A 22,858-nucleotide genomic window follows, 5' to 3' on the forward strand; every position below is an offset into this window, starting at 1 on the left:
TGAGCAATAAATCATGACATATATTTAACATGTTATAAAATCTTTAAATATATGTTGAGAAAGAGAAAAATGATATATGTACAAGAAATATAAACATGAACACATATAAATTATATGAATAAAGTTGATCTTACTGATTTCAGCAGCTATAACAGTAAGATTGTGCCACTGAGATAGTTCACGGTCAAGTGGTTTTGATGTATAAAGGGATCCATTTCCAGAATGTATGTTAAAGATCCTGTCAAGGTCAGTATGGCGATCCAAGGAGAATCTGAGCATAGAGGGCAAAGAAAAAAACACGGCAGTATTATGGATGGTTTGCAGGAGGAAATGATGAGGTACAAAGACACACATATCACTAGTACTTACAGGAAAGAAAGTAATACTGTTCTAGAATGTAGGCTGTTTCATTGATTTGTCAGATACACACACACATCCTCTCTAAAGTGTGAATAGGCACTTTGTCTTGCGTTCAAATGCTAGTCTTCTGAATGCTGTGGTATCTAAATAATTATCTATTACCCTACACAGTCAACTAATTTTGATGTATTTGCCCACAAAATGGTTTGTACTACAGGAGATTACATTACCAATTGACTTTATTTAGTGATTGAGTGTTCTACTGAAGAATTACCACATGGCTCTATTTACAAAAGATCATTCCCAGAAGCCTTCCTCACTGAGAAAACTGGAGGCAGCATTATTTTTTTTTCAAAGAAGTAAGGCATCAACTTATACTGTTGTGTACCTTCCTGCTATGATACGCATATAACTTTGGTTTCTTAAACATATGGATCATCTTAAAATGGATAATTTTTAACTGGAGATATTTTTAAAATAGAAAAAATTTAGAATGTTTTATAATACATCTAAAATGCATACCTAAAGCCTATATGCATTTTTTGATAGAAAATCTAGGTTGAAAATTTTTCATAGGCATTATGTTGGGTGCTACTCAAAGGGCTAACATTTGGTTTATTAATCTCTTTATGTCACTGGGATCAATTACATTTTTTCAAACTATATCATGCCTAACACAAATAAAAGCACTGTATCTCTGTATTTGAAATAATTCACAAATTTCATTCTAAGTTGACAAAATTATCTTATTACCGAAACACCCAACTTAGTGAATTTTCCCTCTTCCTTACAGTCAATCTTCCCTAATTGTCTAAAATAATGGCTATTTGTTTTCTACTATCCTAAAGTACCTTCTGCCACTCATTTATATCACTTATTACATTGTATTTGGAAATTCTTTCATTTCATAATTCAAACAGAAAAAAAGCATGAAAATACCAAGAATCACACTCCAGTAGGCACTCAGTAAATATTTGACTCTCATATTGAATCTTCTCCATAATAAACTGAAAAATCCTTGAGAAAAACATGTTAACATACAATATAGTGACCCACAAATACTTATTATTGAAAGCAAAAATGATTGAATTTTTTCATATTTTTGGCAAGTAAGTTTCCTTGCTTATGTAGAATATGACATAGAGTTGTAATATATAAATTAATACAAAGACGCTTGCTGACATACGTCTCTGACTTTGCCAAATCCTTTTCACAAATGTTCTTTCTTAATTATTTCTTGTCATTCACTTTAAAAAAAGTAATGGCAGGCCCGCCCGCGGCTCACTAGGCTAATCCTCCGCCTTGCGTCGCTGGCACACCGGGTTCTAGTTCTGGTCGGGGCGCCGGATTCTGTCCCGTTTGCCCCTCTTCCAGGCCAGCTGTCTGCTGTGGCCAGGGAGTGCAATGGAGGATGGCTCAAGTCCTTGGGCCCTGCACCCCATGGGAGACCAGGATAAGTACCTGGCTCCTGCCATCGGATCAGCGCGATGCGTGGGCCACAGCACGCCGGCCGTGGCAGCCATTGGAGGGTGAACCAATGGCAAAAAGGAAGACCTTTCTCCCTGTTTCTCTCTCTCACTGTCCACTCTGCCTGTCAAAAAAAAAAAAAGTAATGGCAAAACTTGTAAGACTGTATGACATTATCTTGGAAATACAAAAAGATCATAGCTATTCTTTTTCAAATATAATTCAAAGTGTAATTATACTTCTTAGTTCTCTATTGTCAAATATCATGTGTTAACTTTCATTTTCCTTTTTAAGTCATTTCAGTAATATACATTTTAAGTGAAGACTCTCGGTAATTACATTAACTTTTACATTTTTTTTTTTACAGGTAGAGTGGACAGTGAGAGAGAGAGACAGAGAGAAAGGTCTTCCTTTGCCGTTGGTTCACCCTCCAATGGCCGCCGCGGCCAGCGCACCGAAGGCAAGAGCCAGGTGCTTCTCCTGTTCTCCCATGGGGTGCAGGGCCCAAGCACTTGAGCCATCCTCCACTGCCTTCCCGGGCCACAGCAGAGAGCTGGCCTGGAAGAGGGGCAAACGGGACAGAATCCAGCACCCCAACTGGGACTAGAACCCGGTGTGCCAGCGCCGCAAGGCAGAGGATTAGCCTAGTGAGCTGCGGCGCTGGCCCCAATTACATTAACTTTTATAATATACAATTTATAACATGTCCAGATTGATCTATTCCATAAATGCATTATACTCATAAAGCTAGGTTTCATTATGTATATTGGGTTCATATATTTGAATATTCTCTCAATAATGTACATTCTAAAAAAAACTAATATCTAAGGGTATTTATGAGCATTTTATACATCAAGTTATAAAGTCAAACTATACAAAAACCTTTGTAGTGTATACTTTTTCATTATAAATGATGAAGTCATTAATTCTGCTTCATACAGTACATTTGAATGCAGTTTTTTCCTGCTGGTCCTTGAAATTGCATTCTGATTAAGCATCTTATTTCATTTATGATTGTTTTTAAATATTCACAGATACAAATATAATTTGACATATAACAAATATGACTATGAGTATAAAAATATCTTTCATTGTATGGGAAATATCTTGATATTATGATTTAATAATGCCACTTCATTTCAACATAATTCATGAGAAATATAACATTGAATTTTTAATGCCATTTTAAAATCAGAAGCACTAATACAGCTTTATTTGGGATCTCTTCTGGGGAAATGCTTGGTAAGTATTTAATGGGGAAAATTAAGCATGTATAATGGCTATTTTAAAACTTCAAAGGAAAAAAATCCAAAGAAAGCAGCAATTTATATAAATATACATGGACTGGGGAAAAGGCATTTATGAGGAAGTCATGATGGTGAATTGGAGCTCTGTGTGATTAATATGGGCAGATTTCTTATGCAAATATGTAACTTGTGATACTGCATGTGAATATAAGAAATCATACTCTTGCTGGCGCCGCGGCTCAATAGGCTAATCCTCCGCCTTGCGGCGCCGGCACACCAGGTTCTAGTCCTGGTCAGGGCGCCGGATTCTGTCCCGGTTGCCCATCTTCCAGGCCAGCTCTCTGCTGTGGCCAGGGAGTGCAGTGGAGGATGGCTCAAGTGCTTGGGCCCTGCACCCCATGGGAGACCAGGAGAAGCACCTAGCTCCTGGCTTTGGATCAGCGCGATGCAGCGGCCATTGGAGGGTGAACCAACGGCAAAGGAAGACCTTTCTCTCTGTCTCTCTCTCTCACTGTCCACTCTGCCTGTCCAAAAAAAAAAAAAAATACTCCTGTAAATGAATATTTACATGAATAAAATGATACAAAATATATATGACATCACTTGAAGAAATGGTAGAATTTTCTAAGTTTTTCTTTTATTTGAAAGGTAGAAAAACACAAATGGAAGGAGACAGAGGGCTTTTCAGTCCACTGGTTCCCCAGCAGCTGAAGTGGGTGGCAGGGACCCTTCCACTTGAGCTATCACCTGCTGTTCCCCAGGGTGCACTCTCTCAGGAACTTAGATTTAACAGCAGAGCCCAGCTGGATCCCAGGCACTTTGATATGGAAAGCGGGTGTCCTGTGTCATCTTAATTGTCACTAAATGCCCATCCCAGACCCTTGAACTTCTGATTTCATTCTAGCTGTTGTTCCAGGGCACTTAAAACTAGAGACTCGGTACTGGTACTTTAAGCTGCATGAATAGGAGGTCCAGGAGAATGCCTTAAGAAATTTCACAAAAACCCTTTGAATGAATTCTTGACTGGATTACATGGAAACAAACCAACCTGCTGAGAATTAGGGAAACATGAAAATCCAAACATGATGGACTTGGATAAAATTAAGCAGTCATTTGGATGTTGTCATTGTATACAGATATATGTATTTTTCTAAGGACAGAGCAAATGCCAAGGAAAACTTCAAATCCCCCTTAATTTCTTATGTTTATTGCATCTCATATGTTCTTTAGGCTGCCATAAAAGAAAAAAGTAAGACAAATGTGGTAAAGACTCTGATCTTTCATGAGTAGTCTAATTTTATTTTAAAGATTTATTTATTTAGTTGAAAGGCAGAGTTAGAGAGAGAGAGAGAGAGAAGAGAGACACAGAGAGAGATAGATCTTCCATCTTCTGGTTCCCTCCCCAGATGGCTGCAGCAGCAGGGATTGGGCCAGGCTGAAGCCAGGAGCCAAGAGCTTCCCCCATGTGGGTGCAGGTGCCCAAGGACTTGGGCCATCCTCCTCGGCTTTCTCAGGTGCATTATCAGGGAGCTGGATCGGAAGCAGATTAGCAAACTGGGACAATAACCTGAGCCTATATGGGAAGCCAGTTCTACAGACGGCAGCTTAACATGCTGCACCACAGTGCCAACACTTCTAATGTTTTTTGAAACAATAACAAAATACCACAACACAAATAAACTTCCTTTTTTTGATGGTTAGAGTATAAAAATAATTTATAATCTAGTATAACTGTGCTGCAGCATTATATAGTATTAAAATGTCTCTTCATCTCACATATTATACAGTTACTTGAAAACACAAGTGACTTGACTGCACTGTAAATGCACAGGTGACCTGTGTGTTTGATTTGTACAGGGGTCAGATCAGCAAACACTGTAAGGAGACTAGCAGATGATACAGGCCAGGTGTCTGCCTAAAAGGCATGCCCAGACTGAGCAAATAGCAAAGCCTGTGCATACCCTGCCCCAACACATTCGGAGACAATCTCCTTTCAACACTGAGCCTAACAAGTTTATATTCAACAACTGGAGTGGCTTTTGTGTCTCTCTTGGCGTTAATTTATTGATAGAATTTCATGATCTCTGTATGTATTTCAACTGCCTTTCTTTTCCTCTTATGCACAGGCATAATTACCTAATGGGACTGGAAGCAGAGTCTGGGTCCCTTGCCATTACAGTGCCAATAATGGTGCCCACTTCAATATCTTCATGAACCTCAAATAGATAGGAAGATCTGCTAAACACAGGAGGCTCATCCACATCTTCTATAGAGATTTTCACAATCGTGGTGTCTTTAAAAGGCCCCAGGTAATAAAAACGCGGATCCACATGGGTGTTTTCTGCTTCTACCTTCAGAGTGTAAAGTCTTCGACTTTCATAGTCAAGTGGCTGCATAAAGACACAAATCTTCCAGTTAGGGGGAGGGAAATGGGAAGACAGGATCCCCTCAAGTTTCAGTGTGATTTTAAATCCTGGTTGTTTCTGTCAGGTTGTTCATTAACCATGATGCTTAGTGAAATAAGCCAGAACCCAAAAGACAAATATCATAGTTTTCTCTGGCTTGTCATAGTTAATAGATAGAGCACAAGAAAAAATGTAATGTATGTGAGTGAAATTGGCATCTTGAGATCTGACTATGTTTTATAGCCCTTGTCTATACTCCTGTGGAATAGTAGTCTTTTTACTTATTATTTGTTGAATTTTTTTATTTAGTGAAAGTTAAGCCTATGATGACAAAGTAAATTGAAAATATATTATTGCAAACATTAAAAGGGAAAAGAAAGGAAGGAGTAGGGGGGAAGGAAGGGTGGTAAGTATCTTCATGTACTTAAAATTGCATATATGAAATATGTGAAATCTTTTTTATATATAAATAAATTTTTAATTTTAATTAAAAATTAAATTATATATATTCAAAGGTAATGTGAATGATCAAATAATCCTCAAACACCATTTAGGATGCAATGTTTGCTTTTATATAATAACTACGTAACATATAGAATAGGAAAAACTACTTTAATATTTATTTTAATTGACATATAATATGTATTTACAGCTAGGAAAAATTGGGATGAATATTCAAATATAACTCATAGAATGGTGCTTCATCATGAAAAATATCCTGGTGGACTGTGTTTGTGTTTGTGTGCCGAGGTGTTGTGTAATGTTAAATTTTTAAAGCAATAAATTCTGCTATTCTAAAAATTTTTATGTTGTGGCTTTTTCATTCAATGTAACAGGCTCATGTTATTGCACAAACTTTATGAAATTTTGAAGACTAATATAAAACTTTCAAGAATTATATAAAACATTCAAGATAAGGAAAACTTTATGTAATAAAAAAGGGAAAATGTTCATAGCAATTTGATATAAGTGTAGATTATGAGATAAAAGGGGACTCTTAAATATTGATATGAATACAGAATGAATCTAAATCAATAAATTAATATAAAATAAAGTTCCCTCATCTCATACCTCAACTAAAAATATGTTTTGTTAGCATAAATACACTGTTGATTCAGATTCCCTCAATTGTCTGTCTTATTCTGAGAAAAACTACATTCTATTTGCATCATCATTTCTATCAGGTCATGAGAAATAAAAAGAAAGCTACTCCCCCTTTCTCGTCACCGATCGTTAAATAGTTGTGTACCTTGTGTCTTGCATCATAATCCCAGAATAATTTTCTTGTCAACCAGTGCCTCAATCAATGGTTATTTTATGTGTGACATTTCATTAGGATCTAAATTTTAATGTGCCTTTTTTTCTCATAATGACAGTACTGACTCTACAATAAAAAGCTGGTTACCTTTAAATTGTGGCACTGAACATATGTTAGTAGAAAAGTTTAATTTATATAGCAGAAGGGAAAATGTGAACAATTAAATTATATTCCAATCCATTCTGTCTCTTTTCCTAGCAACTTCAATTATTGCTTCACACATCTGGGTGGCATGCTACTTTTATGCTTCCAACTGTGATGCAATATTGCCATTATTAGCTGTTAATTATTTTTTAAAGAAAATAATGTTATTTGGGGGAGCTTTTAAAATTACTCAGAAATATAATCTTGTGTTATCTTGCCTTTTAAATTTTGCAAAACTTCTGATTTTACATTTCATTAAACATGAACAGGTGGTCCAAATATCCAAGGAGCTCTTTAGCTTCATGTCCCTTTCACTTAAGCACAATACAAATTACATGTGAACATGATAGTGATACTTCTTAGTGGGTAATGCATGAGTGAAGAGGATGCAGTGATATTTCCAGTCTCTGAATATTCAGATGTTTATTATATGGAAAGTGGGCACCTTTTTCACAGTTATGATGCCTTCCTGTGTGTCCTTCTCAGTTATGATGTCAAACATATCAGTCCCATCACCGTCGATGATGCGATATTCCACTTCAGCATTTTTCCCAGTGTCAGCATCCGTAGCCTTGACACTTCCAATGGCTGTGCCAACTGGGGAGGATTCAAGAACCCGAAGATGTATAGTATCTGTAAAAAAATGATGTAAGAGAGAGAGAGATGTGGATAGAGAGATTTCAAGCAAAATATCCACAAATAAGATGTGCATGAGACAATATTATAAATCTTAAACTCAGGGCTGGCACTGTGGCTTAGTAGGCTAAGCCTTCAGCTGCAGTGCTAGCATTCCATACAAGCGCTGGTTCGAGTCCTGGCTGCTCTTCTTCCAATCCAGCTCTCTGCTATGATCTGGGAAAGCAATGGACAATGGCTTAAGTGCTTGGGTCCCTGCACTTACGTGGGAGACCCGGAGGTTGAGGCCATTTGGGGAGTGAAGCAGTGGATGGAAGCACTTTCTCTGTCTCTTCCTCTGTCTGTAACTACCTCTCAAATAAATAAGCAAAATCTTTATAAAACAAAAAACCAAGCTGTATTTCATTGTCTAGAACCGGATTATGTGACTATCTTCAAAAATAAATAAATAAATAAATCTTAAACTTTACATTAGATGTTAAGAGACTGAATATGTATAATAGGGCTAAAATTAAATTAAGGTCTAGAAACAGGACAAAAAACGGAGCCTCAGGGATTTCAGCCTGTGTATATCATTCTGAACAGTGAGGATCAACCTCTAATAGTACCAGCATTTCTATTACTAAAAATGAGCATGTTGTCATTATAATTTGTGCAGTTATGCACGTATCCACATTTATACAATCACAACAAACTACAGGATATACAGTTCTTGCTTCTTACTGTGTTCTATTTAGTTATCTGCTACTCTCACTTATTTCAGCTACTGGGGAAAATATTTCAAATTCCTATGAAGTCAGCCATAATGTGTAGGAAGCCCACTTCTCCTAGTGACAGCAGGAAGAATAGACAGTCTGTGGGAGAAATATAAAGATGCCCTTCACCGTGTCAGAGTCAAAACACTAAATTCTGGCAAACTCTCCTTCCTTCCAGAGCAAAACAAGAATTTATCAAAGCCCTCGGTGTACTTAGATGTGCTTACAGCATGAACAACCTCTACTGCTAATGAGATTTATACTTTAGCACCTCGTCATAAACTACATATTTCTGACAGATTAATCGACCTGAAGCACACTTCTGATTATAGCACCTGCTTGCTCATAAACCTTAAGTAATTCTCCTTAATATACATAATAAAGTCCAGACCTTTTAACTACTCCTGCCTGAGTATATCTTTCCTAATATTTTTCCTTTAGTTACTTCCATGAATTTTTCACTCCAAATTGGGCTTTCCATTTTCTAGTAAAAATCTAATTTACAACATCATTCTCTATATTTTTCTCATGACATTTCCTTCACATAGAATACTTTTCTCATTGTCCTCATAAAATTATATTGTCCTTTACAGAAACAGTTGGTCATTAACACTGTTACGGGCTGAGTGTTTTGGGGACTAAGTCAGCCAAGAGATGCCTCAGAAGAAAGAAGACCATCAAAACCTTGACCACAAATATCCAGCCTTAGAAATGTGAAGCAGTCACTTTCTCTTGTTCAAGACACACCACCTGTGGGACCTTGTTGTGGCAGCCCTAACAAATCAATGCAGGCATGTATGTCCACTCAGTTTTGGAAGTTATTTCCTGAGAGACATCATTAAAAGTTCCAGATGCACCGGTTGGTCTCAGCCTGTAGTGTCTTACATGTTTCTCTTTATTTTTGGTAACACAGTATTGAAAGTAACTCTCAATGCATTTCTTGACTTTGTCTTTTTGTCTCTCTTTGCCTTTGCTGTTGCTTCTCCTTAGAATACCTGTCCCCGAGATGTTCCAAAGACTCCTGTGCTCAGTTTCTTCAGTCTACTCAACTATGATCCCCTGAAAAGTGTGCACCAGTAACTTAAATGGGAAATAACTTCATTGAAAATTACACTCCCAATCACTCTTCCCACAACTCGCCATTGTCAGGCATTATATTATCATTTTATTAGTTTTGTGTACAATGAGAAGTTAGTACAACATAGGTACTTTGCATTTCTTAGCATTTTCTTGCCACCAGGTCACCTTGAGGGCCAAAACCGCTATATAATCAGTTCCCAACTAATCTACCAGGTAGTATGCTTCACCAAATCCAATCAGTCCTTAGATACTGTCAGTCTATGCTGCAGCCAGTATATTTGAAAACAGGAATTTCATCAACATTGCTCAGAACTGCAAAATTATTGAGTTGTTCCCATTCTATCTACAGTGAAATTAAACATCCATAAACTGGCCTTCCATAACTTGGTACCACTGTCAAACTCTACATTAATTTATACTCTACTACTCTAGGCTCATCTAGCATATTTTTCTTATTTTTACCTAGTGCATTTTTCCTCCATATGAAAAATTTTGCTCATAATTCCTTGCTTGACAACTCCATTCTCTTCCATTTTATATAGACCTATTTCAACATGATTCTACCACAAATCATCAACTCTAGCCTGCTTCCCATAAGAATTCACTTTAAAATTGAATCTTACAGGAGTGGACCTTCTGGTAAGTGAGTTATGCTACCACTTGTGATGCCCACATGTAGTATCAGATAGTACCAGTTCAACTACTAGACACTCTGCTTCTAGCTAATGAGGTGCTAAATAAGGCAGCAGATGATGGTCCCAAGTGTTTGGGACCCTGCTACTCACACAGAAGACCTGAATGGATTCCAGATTCCTGGCATAGGCTTGGCCCAGCCTTAGCTGTCAAAACATTTGGGAAGTGTAGTAGAAATGGAAGATCTCTGTCTTTTTCCCCTCTTGGTGTGTCTCTCTCCCTTTCAAATAAATAAATAAAATAAAAGTCTTCAAAAAATGAAATCTTATAGAAGCATGCCTTAATTCAATGACTTATTACTGTATGATTTTAGTAAATACAAAAAAGGTATGATTGCCTCACTGGAAAAATGTACTGTTGATGATGAGTAAAATTTATTACCTTGGTTTATAAAGTAATCTTATAAAATATGATCTCTGCTAAAGTCTTCAGGGCTGTCATTATTGATTCTCAAATCTAGGGCATATAGGAAATGTAGCCATGCTAATGTTTTCCAATGATTGTTTAAACAAAAATGTGAATATATGAATTTTTTATTTATTTTGTAACCATTTATTTATTTACTTATTTAAGAGGCAGAGATGCAGACAGAGAGAGGAAGGGACAGAGAGAAAGGTCTTTCACTCCCCAAATGGCTGCAATGGCCAGAGCTGAGCAGATCCAAAGCCAGGAGCCAGGATGTTTCTCCAGGTCTCCCACATGTGTGCAGGAACCCAAACACTTGGATCATCTTCCACTGCTTTCCCAGGCTACTAGCAGGGAGCTGCATTGGAAATGGAACATCTGGGGCATGAACAGGAGCCTATATGTGATGCCAGTGCCATAGGTAGAGGCTTAGCCTACTACACCACAGCACTGGCTCCTGTATGAAATGTTTAACAAACAAATTGAAATGTAAATAAAACCTCCATGTACCATCTGACATGGAGTATAAAAAGTATAAATTCTTTTTAAGCAGAAAAGAAGTATTTAATGCAATGTGATCAAGTACAATAACTGATTAGGAAAGTTTGAATGCATTTTAATAAAATAGTATCTACTAAATACCCAGACCATGCTATAATTAAAGCACATATTTTTTTTTTAAAAAGAAGATTTATTTATTTATTTGAAAGGCAGAATTACACACAGAGACCAGGAGAAGCAGAGAGAGGTCTTCTATCCACTGGTTCACTTCCCAGTTAGCCACAACTGCCAGAGCTGAAACGATCCGAAGCCAGGAACCAGGAGCTTCTAGCAGGTCTTCCACTAGGATTCAGGGGCCCAAGGACTTGGGCCATCTCCTACTGCTTTCCCAGGCCACAGCAGAGAGCTGGATCAGAAGTAGGGCAGCTGGGACTTGAACCAGTGCCCAAATGGGATGCCAGCAATGCAGGTGGCGGTTTTACCTACTACGCCGCAGCACCAGCCCCAAAACACATATTAATAGGAAAGAAATAATACCAATCCAAAATGTTTGAGAATTTTAAAAGAAGAAAATAAAAAAATAGTTTTCTATGGTTCAAATAAATAACATTTGAGGGCAAATGAAACAAAACATCTACAACTTTAAAAATTGAAATAAAAGCATATGGTTTAGAGAAAATGATACTACATAGAGAAGATAATTTATAACCTTCCATAAGTGTATACAAATAAAGAGAAGGTGAAATTAATGAGTGAAACATTAAACAAATGAAAATGAAAGATATAATAACCCCACTGCCAAAGGAATAGAAGTCAATAATAAAGATAAAAATAGAAATTAAGGAAGTACATTATACATAATATACAACAAAAATAAATTGAACAAAATTTTGCTTGTTTTTTAAAGACTGACAAAATAAGTATATATTTATCACAACTGTTCAGGCAAAATGTATTACTAAGAATTTAACAGAATGGAACCAGTGCTGTGGCATAGTGGGTAGAGTTGCTGCTGCAGTGCCAGCATTCCATGTAGACCTGGCTGCTCCACTTCTGATCCAACTCTCCTCTATGGCCTGGGAAAGCAATGGAAGATGGCCCAAGTCCTCGGCCCTTGCACCCACGTGGGAGACCTGGAAGAAGCTCCTGGCTTCTGCTTTCGGGTCAGCCCAGCTCTAGCTGTTGCTGTCATCTGGGGAATGAACCAGTGGATGGAAGACCTCTCTCTCTCTCTGTCTCTCTCTCTCTCTCTGCTTCTCTGTAACTCTGCTTTTCAAATAAATTAATAAATCTTTAAATAAAAATATTTTAACAGAAAAGGAAAACAACTTCAGATAATATTGACATTAAGAAGGTAAGAGAATATTATGAACACCTATATATCAGTAAAATTAAAAATTTAGCTATAGTGGAAAATTTCCAAAAGTAATTAAAATATACTAAAACTCACTAAAGAAGATTTACAATTATCCACCATTGGTGAGCACTTAACCAACAGTTAAGATGCCTGCATCTCACATCTGAATATCTGGGCTTGATTCCCAGCTCTGGCTCGTGACTTCAGGTTCCTGTCATTGCTCACTCTCTATCTCACTTTCAGCGAAGTTCCTTATTTCCAGACATCATAAAATGTTCCAGATTCATCTCATATTCTCTCTGAAGCCACCTTTGGCCTCAGAATATTTATTATTTTCACAAAATTAATCTTTGCTTTTATAGCATCTTAAAGTCAGGAAGACATACACCATTCCTGTTTATCCACACCAAGGCTACAAGCGTGTCTGTATTTATAGTCTGTATTTAATATTGTCTAGGATCCACCCACATATTTTCCACACATCTATAGTTCACCACTTTGGTATTGTGCTGAAATATGTGACATTTACATATATAATATTATGTATAATATTACATATATAATATACCATATCTGTATGTGTATTTATAGTCTCCACAACAACCTAGGAACAAACAGCTCTGCACTAGGGCAGGGATGAGCTGAATCCAAGACAAGCCTGAGGACATTTTAGATTCATGGCATGGGCTCAAATAACACCGGCCATTCACATTTCCTACAGATACAGGCAACTTTAACTGCTGGGAAATAGGGATGACACTATGGCATCTGTTACAGATGGGATAAGGGATCATAAGGCAGTTGAAAATCACTTCAGAAACAATTTATGGACAGGAAAAAAAAAAAAAAACACTGAATTTATGCTACCTGAGAGAACTTTTCTTGGCTACTTTTCCTTGTATCTTTTTCCCTCGGGTACCTTTTTAAAAAGTGAGGTAAATTAATAGCTCTGCAAAAGTACATTATAGCCCAATGGGAACAGAATTGTTAATATTTGGCTCATAACACCAGAAAGGAAGAAACAATGATGGAGTTGATTGCTTTGAGATATAGAGTAACTTGTCAAATGTCTTTTGAAAAGGATATGTGTGTGTATGTATGTTGAAATACATACAAATATGTATATACATGCATACAAATTTACATATATACACAGGTGAATATGCATATACATATATACATATTTTGATGTATATGTACGAGTATATAGAAAGATAAATTGGTCATCTTAACAATTAATTGATGTTTAATATCGATTGGAATATCTCATTCATAAATACTCCTGTGAAATTTCACAGTGATTCAGGTCTCCCATGTGGGTGGCAAGATTCTAATTACTGGATCCATCACACTCCCTCTAAGGGCTCTATTGGCAGGCTAGAGACAGGAGCCAAAATGGAGATTCAAATATAGGTAGTCTAATATAGAATGTGGACATCTTAGTTGCTAGGCTAATGCCCACTCCCTATGTTAATATATAGTACCTATTGAGACTGAAGCAGGAGAATTATCACGTTCATTGATTTACATTATAATGGTCCTAATGGCTTCATTGTTATAATGAAAATGATGCTCTATTTTTATCTATAGTTGCTTGTTACAAAATAGTAAATCAGCACACATACATATAATATACCTATTTATTTTGCCTAAAACATTAATAAAATGTTTCAAATATGTTCCAAATTCCTGAAAAACAATCATTAGTATTGACTCCATTCAATAAAATAGCACAGATTACTTCTGTCAAATAATCAAATTGGTTCTAAAATAAAGTTACATGAATATATGCCATACATACAAACATTCATACTTCACTTGATTATGTGGCAACTTTAAGGTTAATTTTCTCAACAAATTTTTATTCCCTGTCCTACATATACTTGTAAAATTTGACAGTGCTTTCACTGCAATTACGTTTATGTTCAGAAACCATTTTTAAGATAAGATTTATTGGATGTATTTCAAAATTTAAAAGTTCATGTCTATATTTTAAATGTATGGAAGAGTAATTCACTCAGAATTCATTATTTATTTCCAAATCTTCTATACCGAATGCAAGCATGCTAGTTTTGTCAAAACGAAATTACTTTAATTGAGAGCCAGCACGTCCCTGCTTCAGGCATGTTCATCACGTACAGCAAGCAACAGAGTGGAACTAGACAGAAGGCATAGATTGCTGAGCATACAATGACAAAGGCAATAGAGCGCCTGTCACCCTTCTTAAGTCTCATTTCTCCTTAAAGACATCTATTTGCATGTTCCTTATTTTTTAGCTTACAGTTGATGGAGCTTTAATTATGTGATACGCTTTCCTATCAATTCCAATTTATGATTGTTTTAAATTCATTCCTAGTTGTCAGATTGAATCACTTGCTTCTCTTTCAATATTTAGGGTGGGTAACTATTTTGTACTGGTGAGTATGTTCTTAGCTTGACTATCCATATGAGCACAAAGCCAAAATGTGTACAGGAAAGATGGAATTGCCATTTCTGTTTTGTAGTATTGTTCAAGTAAAAAGTAGTATTGTACAAATAAAAATCCTGAAACATAATATTGCAAAGAAGCCTTTCTATGAACTAAAATGCACAGTGATTTAAATGACCATATTTTCAGACTGTCATCAATAATGTCACATAACATCTGAACTGTCATTATTAAAGATTTTTAAAATTTTTTATGTATTTCTGTATATCTGATATTGAGACTGATATTCTATGGCACTGGTTCTACCAAACTTTAATCAATAGGACTTTCATTATAGAATATTAAAAGTATTGCCGGTTCAGAGGCATATAATCTAGTAGTTGACACCAAGTCCCACAGTGAATACTTGGGAGTTCTTTTCCCAATTATAGCCCCTGACTCCAGCTTCCTGTCATTGCAGACCCTCGGAGGCAGTAGTGATGGCTTAAGTAATTGGGTTTCTGCCACCTTGAGTTCCCAACTCCTGCTCTATAACTGGCTCAGTGTCAGTTGTTAGGGGTTTTTCAGAAGTGTACCACTGGATGGGAGCTATCTGTCTCTCTGCTTCTACAGAGCTTCGTACTAAAACTAGGAGTAATAGATGGTTTAATATGAGTAAGAGGCTTCCAATGAAGACACAAGGTAGGCAGATAGAAATGTGATTGGGAAGACCAGGTGTCTTCCCTAAGAATGAAAAAAGAGATACCTGAAATCAGCCAGGAGAACACCAAGGACAAACTGCTGATAGGCAGGTATTGAGCTTGGCAACAAATAGCTGCTATTTGGTTTTGTTGGGGGTGGGGAAGAGTTTCAAAGAACTATAATTTCTGTATCCTTTGTTCCCTGCCTTTGTTTCTAGTTTCATTTACTCAAGAACTTTCTACTCTTCCAAAGTTGGGGTTAAAAAAGCATCACATATATGAATCAACAAAATAATTTAACATTAGTTTAATTTTTTATTTGCTTTGTGTATAATCTTATTGTAACATCTCTATGCTGCACATTAATCTCAAACAATACTTGCTTTAAGAAAAATGACACAATTATGCATGTTTATAAACCATTCCATTGTATAATGTTTAAAAGATGCTTTTTAATGAGCTTAACAGGAAGAAATTAAAAACAAGATAAAGCTCCTTGGAGGCAACTGTAGGGTAGTTAAGGAAATTATGCAATGCTAAATGAGCATTTAGGAGAAAGCAGAGGAGAGTTGAAAGTCACACTAGAGACTGACAAACTATCAAGGCTTTGGAATTGAAGACTCTCACCAGAGGAAAGGCAGAAGCCTAAATTTGAAAGCGGTACAGACAAGATCACTAACTTAGCTTTGAGCATTTAAGTTAAATTAGAGCAAAACAAGATGCTGCACTGCTCTGCATGCAACGTGTTTTAGTTTCCTGTTTATGACATTGAGGAAGGCAACACAACATAGCCTTCAGAGAAGTCATCACTGTTTTGCAGAATCTAGGGAATCCTTTTTTGATACATTTCTTTGAAATTGTCTCCAACTTAATTGGCATATATATACATATATACACACACACATAATTACAATGTGTAGAAACATGAAAAGTACAGAATTGGGTGAAGTTAAGATAAATGTTAGTCATTCATAAATTTTTACACCGTAAATTTTAAATTAGACATTCACAAATGTTACTTTGTAACAGAAACTCAGTCTTCTTACAATGTGCTTCACCTGCAGGTGGACAAAAACTCTGTAAAAATAGCCTGCTCCTGTCTATACATATTTGCATAATTGCATTTCTTTATTTCTATATGTACATCTACTCAGGGGTAATGTTCAAGAGAGTTCCAAAGGATACCACAATATAGAGGGACTTAGAGCTCCATGAGCAAAATGTAAATACATTAATTAAGCATAAGCAACTCTACACTAAAATAACTAGAGGATTCTAAGTGGTTTTTGTGTTTATTTTTGTGTTTTTGTGTTATTTATTTTAAAGGCAGTGATACAGAGATAGAGAGAGAGGCAGAGAGATACCTTCATCTGCTGGTTCACTCCCCAAATGGTCACACTAGCCAGGTAGGTCAGGCAGAAGCCAGTAGCCAGGATCTGTATTTGGGGCTCCTACATAGGTTTAAGGACCCAAGGACTTGGGCCATCTTCTGCTGCTCTCCTAGATGCATTATCAGGGAGCTGGATCAAAAGGAGAGTAGCCGGGACCTGAATCAGCACCCACATGGGATGCCAGTGCTGCCAACAATTTAATCTGCTACATCACAGCTCCAGCCCCCAAAGTGGGCTTTTATATGACTTTCATGTACATTTCTCATACAAAACTATAATTTTATCACATATGGGAAATTGTACATTTCTCCAGGTCCTGTCATTCAATATTTATCTAAGCTGAGATCTTGCTTGTCTATATTCCCATCAAAACTATTTGGGTGTTCAGTAAGTTCAAGGAAAATGTGATAATTAAATAGCTATTATGGAAGTAGAATATTTTACACCAAAGTAAGCATATTTTGAAAAAGTGTAAGAGAGAGAAAGAGGGGAGGAGAGACAGAGAGAGAGAGAGAGAGAGAGAGAGAGGGAGAGGGAGAGAGAGAAAATCTTCCATCTACCGGTTCACTAATAGCTGAGGGTGGGCCTGGCTGGAACTGGGAGCCAAAAATTCAGTGTGGGTCTCCCAAATGGGTGTCAAGGACCCAACTATTGAAGCCACCATCTGCTGCCTCCCAGGGGGTACACTGGCAGGAAGCTGTAATTAGAAACAGAACTGAGACTCTCTGATATGAGATGTAGGTGCCCTAAAGTATGACTGCACCACTGGGCCAAACACCCATCTCTATACTTATCTTTTGATCCTATTTTCCCACAAACATTTTGGAGTATTCCCATATGGTACACAGACCTCTCTGATCTCTCTCTAGCCACGGATATTTACATCTTCCTGCAGGTGTTACAATTCAGAGTGTACAAATTGATTTGAATTCAGTCTTCAAATAAACTTTTAGGTAGAAGCTCAAAGGCATCTTTTGATCTATATTTTTATTTTTATCCCTCAACTCTTTTATCATCCTAGTTATAAGACCTTTGGATCATTCTCTTTAATATACTGCAGTCTCAAGTCTCTCATCTCCTTAGTATTGCTTCATACTGGTCAACTCTCTCCTGTGCAAGCAGTGTGCTTCTTTGCTACCAGGATAATTACATATAATGAAGCACTAAACCTAATGCTCTGAGAAAAAAAAATATCTTAGATAATATATGTAATACTGTATCTTTGGATCCAACTCTCTTCATGAGGCTAATACTGCTCATATGTCAATTCTCATCTCTCAAAATTTCTGCTTTAAACCCTGGAGTCCAACCAAGCCAAATTATACACATTTCACTTAGTGCCATATTTCTCCTTTTGTTCTCTCTGACTGAAATGTTCTTCTACAAGAACTCTTTGCTTTACCAGGAAAACTTTTGTTTACTTTAGATGTAGCTTTAAATAATCTTGCTTTTCGTGTTTGTGCCCCTCGTTGTCTGTGTGTTTATTTTTCCCTGGGCAATTCTGTCAGCCGTTCAATCCACCAGCGCCTCAACAGACAGCAACTGCTGATTTCCTTTCTGTTTCCTTTTTTATTTTAAGATCTTTATACTACATCTTTTTAAAGTCCTATGAATGTATGTGTTATTAAACTGCTTTAGTATGAAAAAAAATCTTGCTTTTCTGATCCCTTTAAATTAGAGAGTATCATTTTATGATTGGATCCATATTTGATAAATAGATCACTAATATTGTTCTATTACTCATCAATTACATCTGCATAAACTTTATGAACATAGCACATGCATGCACATATTTACACACATACATATATACAAAGAGTAAGAAAACGAGTGTGAGAGACATGAGTACAAAAGAAACTACACAGTAACAAAATTTTTGTGTATGCCTATGGGAGACACTGTCTGTATACATGATCAAAATGCAAACTGCTTGTGAGCTTATCCAGTATCATGTGTCATGTTTCTCAAAATCATTACAATTATTGTTTCATAGCATACTTCTTTATGCACAGCAGGACTTCAGTCGAGGTTAAACAAATCAACAAATGTTTTACTAACATCATTTCTTTGTATTTTCCACAATTATAGACATTGTTACAATGAGGAAAAATCCTGAAAATACTTGAGAGTACTTTCATGATCACAATAAAAATCATACTGTATTAACCAAATTGAAGAACAGTGCCTATAATATATTTTAATTTTGTTCTAGACTATAACGATGGGGAAAAGAGATGTTTCAAATTCCATTTGCTCCTTTCTCATGCTGAACCATCTTCCTTAGGACATACCTGACAGTTGTTTTAGTAGAGAAGTGCTTGATAATTTTAAAATATGCAGATCAGCCTGGGGCATACATTACCTTGGATCCCCTGTAGACAAGAGGTTGACTTTGTTTACAAAGTAAAAATCAGCACTTATTAAATCAAATCTCTCTTGTACCAGGCAGGGATTGTGGTAGTCTCCCAGCTCACACAATGAAAGTGTCTTAAGTCCCCTCACCCATATATATACATACATACATATATATATATATATATATACACACACATATATATATACATATATAAATGTATCACCTATTTCCTTGAAAGTTTTTGTCTCATGCAAATTCAATTCATGCATTAACTGCCCAAGCAGCATGGAATCTAGAAAAAGGATTATTTGTATTGGATCCTTAAGTAAACCAATAAAGAACAATAAAGTTGCAGCTCTCCTGTCTTTACATGTAATGTAGAAATATTTAAAGAATTGGTGTGCCTTGCCTGAAATTGGCCCCTATAATCTGTGTGTAAGAAATCATGGAATTAAGTGAAGATGAGATATAGCAAGGAAGGTAGGGTTTTTGATGTAGCGCTTTTTTCTTGGTGCAGTGCCTTTTAGTAGCATGTACTTGAAAGCCAAGTAACTAGGTCCTCAACCTGCCTCTTATTTATTTACAGCTGTACTGCCATGATCAAGTGACTTAAGTTGACATGCTTCAGGGTTTTCTTATCTAATAAAGATATCTACCTCATAGAGATATTGTGAAGATTAAATTAATATCTGTGCTATATTTTACAATGTTTGGCACATACTAGAACAGACCATAACTGTTATTTTCAAACTGTTGCTCTATTTATTTTGGGCCACCAGATAATTCATGTTTGAGTAATTTAGTGGGATAAATTCAGTAATTAATTAAGTACAGTCAGATAAAACAAACAAGCTTGGAGAGGTATGAAAACCCTATTTGGAGCTGTGATTTCAGAGTTGTTTACTGTTGCTTCTAAAATGACTATAGTTGTACATAATCTTTAGAAGAAATTGATGGAAAATATAAAGATGTAGCTTTGAAATACTCAAGAAATAAAAGCCTTATTTTGTCTGTCTTATTATGTTTATGCTGTCTGATTATGTTTAACACCCAAATGCCTTCTTTTACCAATAATGTATCTTAATAAAAATGTTGTTATAAACAAGAAATTTTGTGTTAATTTTCAGAACTATTGAACAGAATATTGAAGAACTGATTTTTGTTACTTTTCTCACTAATTCTTGGAGAAAATATAGCAGAAAGCAATGAATTCATAATTTCGAATGACTTGGGATATATCCAGATGCTTCTAAGAAATACTATATCAAGGGGGCCGGTGCTGTGGCGTACTATGTTAATCCTCTGCCTGTGGCGCCGGCATCCCATTTGGGTGCCGGGTTCTAGTCCTGATTGCTCCTCTTCCAGTCCAGCTCTCTGCTGTGGCCCGGGAGGGCAGTGGAGGATGGCCCAAGTGCTTGGACCCCTGCACCTGCATCGGAGACCAGGAGGAAGCACCTGGCTCCTGGCTTCGGATTGATGTAGCTCTGGCCGTTGCGGCCATTTGGGGCATGAACCAATGGAAGGAAGGCCTTTCTCTCTGTCTCTCTTTCTCACTATCTGTAACTATACTTGTCAAATAAATAAATAAAAACCTTCAATAAAAAGAAATACTATTATCAACTTTTCATTACTTTGATATTATCTCTCTATATGATATCTGACATACAAAGGAGAAAGCCACCCCATCAGACAATGATCTTGTGTTGGCAGCTCACCTTTTTCCATTCATTCTCTGCTAAGCTGACATTTCATAAATGTATATATGTTTGGCCTCTGAATTTCACTTGTCAACCTAAACTTGTGTGCAAAACCATCTGGGAGTCAGGGCTAAGTATACTAGAGTATGCTTCTATGGAAGCTCTGTTTCCTGGGTGCCCATACCCATGGCTAAGTAGAATGTTTGTCTCTATGATAGGATGTCTGGGGAATCACCTGCTTGCATGTAAAGGACACCCTTAGCCAAATATGTTTCAACAAATGAATATATGATTTCACTCAAGCTATTATTCACATAATATATCTAATAAATAAAGGGCAACCCATCTGTGGATCAGGATATTCGGCCTAAGCTTCTAAGATGCTAGGTTCCCTTTTTTTATCCTGAGGCCTAGGACTGTCCTACCCCATGGATCTCTTTCAAGAATTACAGGCAAGTCCTAGGCTGAACTAGTTGTATAGGAACTTGACTACCTGCTTAACTGATTTTGCAAACATCTTATCCAGATCTGAACTCTCTTTCTGTATCTTTTTCTCCTGCCTCTGCCTTGAATAGATTTGAGTGTCTTATCACATATTTGTCCTCTGTAGCAGTAAGGATGCTGGAACTGGCCTGGGTTCTGAAGATTAGACATCCCTAAATCACTGTCTTGGAACCAGGTGAGAATCAATACGGTAGCACATCCTTAGGAAAGCTTTTCATGAAAAAGGTCATTGGAAAAAGAATCCTATTGTTTCTCTTAGTTTTGCAAAGACCTACAATGATCAGCTGACAGTCATTTAATCTTTTCCTAGACCTTTTCTATGAAGTCTGTTTTATTTTTAAGGTTTTAAGGAAAAGAAAGAAGGAAGTGAGGTGAATGAGACTAAAATAAATATTCAAGCAGATAAATGGAATGTGTGAAAGTATTATGTATCTCTAACACCAACATGGTGAAATGTAATTGTGATTGTTGCCTGACTTGCTAAAACAGGATGATTTGCTTTAGATTCTTCATTCTTAGCTTTTTATCTTTCAAAGCTCATTCTTAGAGAAATGTGTTTTTTGAAATGAATTTATAATTTCATCTGAATTATTCTTCTCATAACATATGTAAGTTTTTTAAACCTAGACACTACTGACATATTGGCCCAGATAATTCTTTGTCATTTCCATCATGAGGAAGCTTAGCAGTATCCCTACCTTCCATCTATTAGCTGCCAGTAATACTCACCAGTTAAGGTGACTGAAAATGTTTTAAGACATTGCTATATACTGACTAGTAGGGGAGTAAACTGCCAGAGAATAATTTTTCCCAATAAATAAATTATTATTTATAATAATTATTAAAATAATATGGTTAACACATATATCTGAATAAATAAATAACTACACAACAGTTTGCACTGCCCTTGTCCTCTCCAAATGAAGGGTTTTGATGAAGCATATTAAAAATATTGAATATGGGTTAGTCACCATTAAAAAAAGATTAAATTCTAACCCTATTTTGTAATATTTTTTAATTATAGAGCATCACCAGCACAAATCAATATTACTAACACATAAATACACTAAGTGCCAAGCATTGGGTCAATGCTTCACAGACCTTGACTAATTTTTTACTTACATCACTCCGTGAGGTAGACATTGTGCCATCCAGCACTCACTGTTGACATTGATGAATAAGAATGCAGTTTAATTAACTAATGCCAGAAAGTCGCTAAGCAAATATCATCACAGTTGTCCAATATGGCAGCCGTTAGACAAGCCACTAACCTCATATGAGCAAGGATGGGAAATGTAGTATGAATTGAGATTTGATATAACTCAAAAATATAATGTGAATATAATAAAGAAGGAACAAAGAACATTGTATGCTGATGATGTATATAAAGGTAGTATTATGTTAAAGAAAAATATATAATAAATGTCTCCTGTA

At 36.4% G+C, this 22,858-nt stretch overlaps 1 protein-coding gene across 1 annotated transcript in view; it reads right to left on the reverse strand.

Moving 5' to 3' along the window:
- LOC100343059 (cadherin-10) overlaps nucleotides 1-22,858 on the reverse strand; it is a 160,564-nt gene that overhangs the window by 18,714 nt on the left and 118,992 nt on the right. The window contains exons 6-8 of the mRNA XM_017344663.4: nucleotides 7,387-7,574; nucleotides 5,211-5,464; nucleotides 135-271 (exon numbers count right to left, since the gene is read on the reverse strand). Of these exons, the coding sequence (XP_017200152.2) occupies nucleotides 135-271; nucleotides 5,211-5,464; nucleotides 7,387-7,574 (579 nt within the window). The remainder of the gene's footprint in view (nucleotides 1-134; nucleotides 272-5,210; nucleotides 5,465-7,386; nucleotides 7,575-22,858) is intronic.

The sequence above is a fragment of the Oryctolagus cuniculus genome, chromosome 14, assembly GCF_051225735.1.
Source record: "Oryctolagus cuniculus isolate XC-2025 breed Fujian yellow rabbit chromosome 14, ASM5122573v1, whole genome shotgun sequence".
NCBI classification, from domain to species: domain Eukaryota; kingdom Metazoa; phylum Chordata; class Mammalia; order Lagomorpha; family Leporidae; genus Oryctolagus; species Oryctolagus cuniculus.